Consider the following 9,455-nt stretch of genomic DNA (forward strand, 5'->3'; position numbering starts at 1 on the left):
ATACTTGCTTCAGGCGTTATTCTAAGGGCCTGTCTCCCACCCACCTCCCACCTCTCTGGACTTTATCCTTCCTGTCAGCACTTGTCTTCCTATTTTCAGGTTTCTTATCTGGGTGGTAGGGGCCTCCTCAGGAGTACGAAGGTCTGGACTGCAGGTGTCAGGTGATGCCTCTCCTGGCTTTAGGATTCACTCACCTTTGTTTTGAAATCCTTTGATTCCTCTGTTTTGTTTGTTCGTTTTTTGAGACAGGTGCCTACTCTGTAGCCCTGACAGCTCCAGAACTCATGTTAAGACTTTGGCTGCTCAACTCCTAACTTGTAGCCTTCCTTCTGCTTTTGCCTTCCAAGTTCCAGGCTTTTAGGTGTGAGCCACCCACACCAGTCCAGGTTCCACAATTCTGTAAGGGTGCATTTTTGGAGAGTTTTCCAAGGGAATTGATGAAGCCATGAAATTAATTAATTTAATTATTAATGAAATTAATGAAGCCAATTTGATTTGGGAATCAGAGAATGAAATGAATTTTAGGATTTCTAGAACATTGACTAAGTAAGTGTACATTAGAAATCTAGGAGGGATTTTTTTTTTTTTTAAAGTTAGCACCCTTTTCTTTTTGGCTGAGCAACTCCTGGGGCTGATCCCTTAGAAACCCTACCAGGAACTACTCGTCTAATGTGTTGCTTTTTCCAGCACCTCATTTTAAAGATGGACTCCTGGTAGTTCATGCATTAACTAAAAGTAATGAGACCCAAATGGAGGAATTTTCAGACCATTTGTGGCAGATGGCTACTTGTAGGCAGAAGGGTCTGGAAGAGCTTGCGTTCTGCCACTTGTGTGTCACACGGGAGAGCCGTGGAAAGCGTGTGGAGCTGCATCTGAAGGTCTGGTTTCCTATCCTCACCCCTTCTAGTGTGACTCATTACATTGTTCCCTCTCCAGGGCACATGAACAGGAAGTCAGCCTGCTTGGAAAAATGGACGGAGAAAGAAAAGGCTCTGCTACTAAGCAAAAGGCTCTTCCACCCAAACTTTTCGCTAACAATACACTTGCCAGCTTGGGAATTTCTCTTTTCTGCCACGATACCATTTTCTCCTTGCAGCTTATGTGAGAGTATGTGTATGACCCACCATTTGATTTGCCTGGGCCACAGTTTTCTCTTGCTGTGCCCAAGTTTGCTTAGACCACGGGACCTGGGAGATGCTACTCTGTTATATTTTCAGCCACAAAAATAAAACAAACAAACAAAAACAACCAGAAAACTTCATGTGTCCCCAGATGTGAATCTACTTCCTCTTACAAGCACCAAATTAATTATTCTCCTTTCCCTATTTCTTCCTTTTTGTCTCTCCCTGGAAAGCAGGGACAGACAAGTTTTAAGAGCCAGTGCTTTATGAGCAGCAGGTGTTATCTGACAAATACTCATTAGCTCAAGGAAAGGAAACTTTAATGGCAAGCTTCCTGCTTGGATCAGGTACACCTCTTAATTATTATTTAGATAACATTTCCTTGGAGGAAATAAGACTGTTTGATCACCTCTTCATTCTGGGGATGTGGGTCAGTATAGGATTTATTAGTTTCTGGCTTGTGAAAGAGATTATTGACTGTTGCCTTCACCTCCACGCAGAGGCTGACTGGAGCAAAAAGCCACAGGAAATGGTGAACAGGTTTGGCTTTTAAGGTCATGTCTGTGGTTAATATATTTTAGAGATCAAGTTCTTGAGATCATCCCAAGTAATGAAGAGCAAATTAAGACTCTGCTGCAATTGGAGGCTGAAGAGCATCTTGAGGTATTTGTCATACCGTCAATGTTGTCTCCCTCCAGTGAATAAAGTCAGCATGATTGGCAGCTATGTCGGCCTATAGTCTGACTCCTTGGAGGTAATGTGGGCTGCTGACTCTTAGAATCTGAACTTTAGCTACAACTCTACAGCTCTGAGCAAAACCGCCTTGTTTCCCAGTGATTCATTTTCACAATCAGAAAACTGAGGAGAAATATATCATTCTTCATATCTCACAGGACCACTGTAACACTTGAAAAAAAAAAGATGGAAAATGTGAAAGCTGAACACCTTTAACTCATTATTTCCCCCTTAAGATAATTTATGGCATTAATACCCCATGATGAAATGAATTGGACCTCTTGAGTGCCAGATTGATTTTATTTTTTCAAGACCTCCCATAATTTAAAGTCATCTCTTTCTCTGCCAGTTTTAGTATCTGGCCATGGGGCGTGTGCGCTGAGAGCAACATATTTGCTGACCCTTGGGTACACAGAACCTCTTGCTGCTGTTATCCCAGTGGTTCTGGAATGATTCTGGTTTTGTAGACTCAAAATAAACTAGGCAACCAATTGCATTATTGAAATCTGTCAGTGTACAGCTACCTATTTCTCCCGGAGCAATCCCGTCGTTATCTTAGTGTGGCTCTTTATTCCTTTCAGCTTGATTTTTGGAAATCCCCTACCATCCCCAGGCAGACAGTCCATGTCCGAGTCCCTTTTGCCAGCATCCAGGCCGTCAAAGTTTTCCTGGAGTCCCAGGGGATTGCTTATTCCATCATGATCGAAGATGTTCAAGTAAGTGTGCAGAGAACAGCCTTGCAGAGAGGCCTCCTGGCTCTCCTCATGTTCTGCCAGGAAAGGGACCCGTGGGGTTCACACTCGTCTTCAGTCAGTGTGAACTCCTATGCAAGGTGGCGGGGAGGCACATCTCCCGTTCCTTTTTGCATTTTATGCAAATGGAAGGAGACCAATCTGTGATTCAATTAGTTTTTAATTAGAGGTTAACTCAAAAAGGCAGCCTAAGCCACAAGATGGTCTGAAGGCTCTCTAAGCACTGTTACCCCTGGCCTGTGCATACCCCATCCCTTCTCAGAGTACTACCAAATTAAGAGGTTTCTGACCCAGAGCCTATGGACAAGATGTAAACACAGCGAGGAAAGGTTGTTCCCGGGGACCAAGTATCAGCACACGATTTACCCCACTGGACTGAATGCATTGCTGGTGCAATGCACTAGAATGCAAATCATAAGAGTTGTTTCACCTTAGGTTCTGTTGGATCAAGAGCGTGAAGAAATGCTGTTCAACCAGCAAAGAGAACGTGCCAGTAACTTCAATTTTGGGGCCTATCATACCCTGGAAGAGGTAGGCATTTCAAAATGGAAGATCAGAGAAACCAGCCTCTCTTTTCTCTGAGGACAAGGCTACTTCCTCCCGGGGGGTGATTTGATAACCTAGATATTATCCTCCTTCTATTTCCTAACTTCCTAACGTCTCCCTCAGCTTTTGTAGTCTGTGCCTGCTTAATACAAGAACTGAAGTCCGCTTGTCCATCCCAACAGCCACACGGTTATTTTGGAGGTGTTGAGAATGTTTTAAGTGAGTCCACAAATAGCTCTTTCACATTCTTCCCACAGCACTCCTTTGCTGACTTTTAAGCTGCATAGGCTACAGCGTCACTCAAGAGCGACGATGAACTGTGGTCTTGGATGTGTCAGGGTCCACTCTGTGTCAGCTGACCCCCACACAAGGGTCTGTGTGTATGTTGGGGGCTCCCAACGTGCACATTGATCCAAGGTCACACAGTAGCAAAAAGTCTAGTCTCTGCCTTTCTGGGTCTTATTCTCTTCTCTATCAGGGCCCTGTGCTGTTATGGAGGTACTTGGAGTGCACTTGCGGCACTTCCTAGCTCAACACAGAAGCTGGTATAGACGGAGTTATCTGCACTGTCTGATTGGGGGTGACCATGGGGAGTTAAGAGGTGAAGAGAAGAATAGTGAAGACTAAGGGGACAATAAGCCAACAAATGAAGTTTAAGATGTATTAACTTTTTTTTTGTCATAATTAATTTAGTGGTAAAAGCTATTTAAAATGATTGGGAGGGAGGGACGGATATGACTTGAACAAATTTGTTTGTTTCACTGTCAGAAATACCAGTGCAATTGAGCATGGGGTAACACCACCTGGCAATATATGTTATATATGTGTCTTGTTACCTTCCTAAAATTCTCCCTCTTAAAAAAGTGTCTTAGTTTGGCTAGAGGAAGCTCGTGAAAGGATATATATATATATATATATATATATATATATATATATGTATGTATGTATGTATAAAGCCTATTCTCTCCCACTTGCAGATCTAACAAATAGGTGTTTGTGGCAGCAAATGCTGGCAACAGCTGGATACTGTTTCAGGTCTGTCTCTGTAATGGTGGAAGCCTTGGTATGTGGAGAATGCTCGGAATTTCAATGAGCCTTAAAAATTGGGGTCCGAGTAGCCACTGACTGGAGGATGTCCCCATTGTCCCAGGGCCTGCACTAGAGCATTTTGTATTTTGTAGCACAAGTCGGCCACATCTCTTTTGGTGCCATTATGGTTTGGTTTGCTGGTTAAGGTGAAAGACTTCCCTGCTGGACATGGTCTAGGGGGAGGAAAAGCAAACCAGACAAATGCCATTTTACTTTGCACAGAATTGGAAAGAACCGGCTGTGCTGCGGCAAGATGGCTTCTGTTTTTCAGAGTGACTCATCATCCCCGTGATGGCTTCCTGCCGTCCCCAGCCAGGCTGCGGAGAGACCGGGAACGCACGGGCGACAAGACCCTAATAGCTGCATTCGCTCCGTCACTCAATTACAGACGCCTGTTTATCATTTGAACCTTCCAGATTTACCAAGAAATGGATAACCTCGTGGCTGAGAACCCTGGTCTAGTGAGCAAAGTGAATATCGGTTCATCTTTTGAAAATCGGCCCATGAATGTGCTCAAGGTATAATGGGGGAAGCGACTTTTGTTTTCCCTCTCATGATGCTTCTAGAATCCCGCTCCTCCCAGCTGGGCTTGCAGAGCAGGTTTTTTTCCCCCCTTTTTTTTCTCCCCCTTTTTTTTTCTTTTTTCTTTTTTCCTTCCTAACCGGTTTTTGCTGGTTTTGAGCATCCCCACCACCACCCGCCCCCCTTCCTTATTCTTTTTTTCTCTTTTCCTGCACGCTGACGCAGGTCTGCAGGAGAGAATTAATGTGTCCTGATAGATGCGTTCGCGGGGAGCCAGGCCGAGCGCGCCAATTGGAGCCGAGCAGGAGAGGCGGCGGGCGCGGGGGAAGGGCGGGCGAGCACTGGGGAAATTAATCAAAGTGGGAGTTCTTTGCGGATTTTTTCTTCTCTCTTTTCTTGTAAAAGCCAGCTTTAAAACAAACAAAAACAAACAAGCAAGCAAACAAAAAGCACCTAGTAATTGTTCGAGCTGCATTAAAAAGGCAAAAACAAAAAACAAACAACCCCCCCAAAAAACCACACACACACACACAAAAACCAACCGAAAAACCAAACCCAATAACAACAACAACAAAAAAAACCAACCCCCCACCCAAAAAAAAGCCCCCAAACCCAAACTAGTTTCTCAGTATACAATGCTTTGGTAAAGCCTGGAATGCTTTTTTTTTTTTTTTTTTTTTTTGGTGACAGTTGAAAAACGGCTCGGGTTCGCTGTGTCTCGCCACCCCTAACAGTATTCGGGTCGATAGTTTCAAGCATTTACACTTTGTTCAGAAAAACAGTGAAAATTATTTCCCCAGACTTCCTAGAAAGAGTTTGTTAAGGGGGGAGTGGGGGGAGGTAATGTCACAACGCCCTACTAAATTTGGAAACGCTGTGGCTAGGAACCAACTGACTAACTGGGACGTGGATTCCTCCGGAGCGGTTTCCCCAAAGCTGGCCTGGGAGGGGTGGTTGCCCCACTACGGGACGGCTAGGCTGCACGCTTACTACTGCCCCTTTCTTTTCCATCTGGCCTACCTCTGAGTCAGGGAACTTTGAATTCTCCGGCCTTGGTTTTTCCTGGCCTTCGATTTTTCCAAGTGGTTTGGTGGTTGAGACTTTTTGTTTGTTTTTTGTTTTTTAAAAGTTCCCTACTTTTGACGTCTGGGCACTCTGAGGGAGGGAAAAGACCCAACACATTTTCAACAAAACTTTCCCAAACCTGTGAAATGTGAAAATCTTAGCAAGAATTTGCATTTCTCATTTACCTTATCTGTTATGCTTGGGATGCTGCACAGAGGTAGAAGTTGATGGTGCAAAAATAATCTTTCCCTCCTATTTAGTGATCCAATTGGCAAGGCCACTGTTCCAAATAACCCAGTCACTTAGATTATACAACTGAAGCGCTGGAGAGCGCCACAGGAGCTTGCCGCCCTGTTTTGATGGAGGACTCAGAAGGCTCTGATGAGATTCTTAGAACCGAAATAATAGATCCGTGCATAAACATTGGAAACAGAAGAACAGACAAAAAGGGCGAGGAATAGCTTTGGCAACTCGAATTCACCACTATAGGATGATAGTTGTAAATATTTTCTCTTTCTCCTTTTTTCCCTGTTCCTCACCCCTCCTTACCACCCCCATACATTTGCTTGCATGCTTCCTCCCACATGAACTAGTCTTTAAAAATATAAGAATGACTACTGAAACCTGTTTCTTCCCTAATTTCTAACGTGAGCATATTTTCTTTTTTTTTCGTTTTTCCTTCTTTTTTTTCTTTTTTCTTTTTTATTTCTTTATTTATATGCGAATTTCTCAGCATATTTTCATTACATTATCTGCAGCATTTTTTTTTTTTACAAACATTAAGGGAAGAAAATTTTGCTTTGCTTCTCAATCTGCATTTAAGCCTTCTTTCTTTCTTTCTTTCTTTCTTTCTTTCTTTCATTCAAGAAAGGGACTAAACAAACTGATAGAAGAATCAAGCCAGTGTCACCTGTCCATCTCCTCTTGTTCTCTTAATCCCATGGAGAACAGAAAGGGGACAGAGAAAGACCCTGTGGGGGACAGGCACCGACTGGGGAGTAGCGCTTTCTCCATCGCTCTGTTTTGCAGTTCAGCACCGGAGGAGACAAGCCAGCCATCTGGCTTGACGCGGGGATCCACGCTCGAGAGTGGGTTACACAAGCTACTGCACTGTGGACAGCAAATAAGGTCATTTTGCTTAAAATTTCTCACATATTTTGTCTTTTGGGAGTTAGGTTCTCTAAGTAAACACACACTGCCCTGGTGGGCCTGATTGCAAGCACTCCAAGCCAAATCCTCCTTTTACCACAGCGGCAGGAAACAGACTCAGCCAAGCTTTCTTTTCTTTGGTATTACCCCGTCTAGGATCATGGTACTGAGTCCCTGGGCCCCTTGTTTAAAAACACAACAAGCCAGAAGAATTGGACGGGGTGGCGGGCACCGTTTCGGGGGTGTCGAGTTTCAGCCTAGGAGCAGGAGGGAAGCTTGGTACTTAGAGTGAGGTGCCTCCACTACAAAGTCTTGAAAGGGCTTCAGAGAGCAAATGGAAACACGTGCGCGAGAAGACTCCAACCTACAGATCTACAGTGAACCGAGCTGAGGGTATGTGGGTTGAACGTTCTGAATATTGCCCAAATACGATTCTGAAGTTGGAATGTGGCATTCTCTCTTCCACATGGTCCTTGGCACAAGAGCTAGGAAACGATGTTGGGTGTGACCTAGGCTGGTATTTCTTAAGTAATTCCAAAATGACATGCTATAAATCAGAATGTTAATTCATGAGCAAAGGAAATCAATCCACATCAGATCATTCAAGCATGTGCAACCACGTGCATGCCGACTGATACATTTTTCCCTTCAATTAAAATGCGGTTACCTTTAGGGTATTATGAAATGGATATTTAACAGTTGAATAATAATGCCTTAGGATGGCTGAGCACAGGAAATGAATAAATTTTAATCCAGCAGAAACTTCAGCTCTCCTGCAATTGATTGCAGCCAAATGTAATTCCCCAAATGAAATTTAACCGGTTCTCCATATCTTTAGCAAAGTCCCCACATATTTAAGTAATCTGATGTTGGTCCTGAGTTCTTTTGGAAAGTCACTCCATTAGAGGATTAATGAATATCAAGTTTTTTTTCAAATATCGTTTTAAAAATTTACTTTATAGATCCAAATAAGCCACACATACCATTGCCCACCATTGCAAAAAGCTTCACTACAAAAAAACAAAAACAAAAAGAAAACACCCAGGGAGAGAGGGTTGCTATTTCTAAGAGAAAAAAATAGGTGATATTTACTTAATAAGGAAAATAAAACTGGTATTTACTTAATATAAGAAAATTACTGTCACCAGGAAGGAAAGTTTTAGACCCTGCAAGATGCTGTACTCCAAGGGATTTAAAAGTTCCCCATTGATCAAGAGTGATCCCTAATTCATGTTTGGAAACAGCAATAACAACAACAACAACAACTCAAACAAACCAACCAACCAACAAACCCCCAAATAAACCATAAAACCACAGTACCATAGTATTTTGCAATGCATCTTCTGGGCAAAGCAGATGGTAAGATTGAAAGCCTATGTCTCTACTCAGATTGCTTCTGATTATGGAACTGATCCAGCCATCACTTCTCTTCTTAATACTCTGGATATCTTCCTGCTGCCTGTCACAAACCCTGATGGATATGTGTTCTCCCAAACCAACGTAAGCCACTCAATTTCATTTGTTGCAGGACTTATGACATGCAGGGACATGGAAAACCAAACTAATCTGTCTGTTCTTGATTTACTCTAAGCAGAATGCCCACTCTCTCAGTAGTGGCACTGGGAAATGTTTATAATCGTTTCTTAATCTGACACTCAATGTCTTTACATGTCCACTCAGCCAGAGCCTATTTCAGCTGTTATGCTGGACTATTTGGGTGCTGAGTTTGCAGTGAGTCACCTGGGAGATTCGTTCCAATTATCTCTGAGTGTGTGTGTGTGTGTGTGTGTGTATGTGTGTGTGAGTGTGTGTGAGTATGTGAGTGTTAATGTGTGTGAGTATGAGTGTGTGTCAGTGAGTTTGTGAGTGTGTGTGTATGTGTGTGTGAGCGTGTGTGAGTGTGAATGTGTGTGTGTCAGTGAGTTTGTGAGTGTGAGTGAGTGTGTGAGTGTGTGTGTGTGATAGAAAAGAAGAAGCAGATATTACCTTCTGACAGTTAGATTGCTACAGGATTTAAGTAGGCAGCACAATGCATCCTAGCATCTTTACTTACAATTTTGCAAAGAAACCCTCTGTGATGTGAGTAAAAGGAGTTATATAGGCTCGCTCCCCCAAGACACCATTTCAAAAGCATCACTATGGCACTGTGACCTCATGCATATTCAGAATGAATCAGAGTCTCAGGTTTATTCTGGTAGAGGGCAGTTAACAATGACAATGACAGAAGCATTTTCAGAGACTGACATTCTCTGCTCACAGCCAGAGACACTGCATGAATGGATATAGGTTCCACAGGCAAGCCAGAGGAATGCTGCCTATAATCTCTTAGAGGTTCATTAAAAAAACAAAAACAAAACCACAATACATTAAACACCCGTGGCAGTTCTGTAGTAAGGTTACCAATTTAGTCCCATGTTTTCCCAAACTATTCTCTCACAAATTCCATCTCTTTTCTTTCTTTCTTTCTTTCTTTCTT

At 43.0% G+C, this 9,455-nt stretch overlaps 1 protein-coding gene across 1 annotated transcript in view; it reads left to right on the forward strand.

The window, feature by feature from the left end:
• Positions 1–9,455, forward strand: part of Cpa2 (carboxypeptidase A2) — a 37,399-nt gene that overhangs the window by 15,220 nt on the left and 12,724 nt on the right. Inside the window, exons 3-8 of the mRNA XM_031381064.1 lie at positions 1,703–1,784; positions 2,438–2,572; positions 3,044–3,139; positions 4,660–4,761; positions 6,860–6,958; positions 8,369–8,479. Of these exons, the coding sequence (XP_031236924.1) occupies positions 1,703–1,784; positions 2,438–2,572; positions 3,044–3,139; positions 4,660–4,761; positions 6,860–6,958; positions 8,369–8,479 (625 nt within the window). The remainder of the gene's footprint in view (positions 1–1,702; positions 1,785–2,437; positions 2,573–3,043; positions 3,140–4,659; positions 4,762–6,859; positions 6,959–8,368; positions 8,480–9,455) is intronic.

The sequence above is a fragment of the Mastomys coucha genome, unplaced genomic scaffold, assembly GCF_008632895.1.
Source record: "Mastomys coucha isolate ucsf_1 unplaced genomic scaffold, UCSF_Mcou_1 pScaffold20, whole genome shotgun sequence".
Taxonomy (NCBI): Eukaryota; Metazoa; Chordata; class Mammalia; order Rodentia; family Muridae; genus Mastomys; species Mastomys coucha.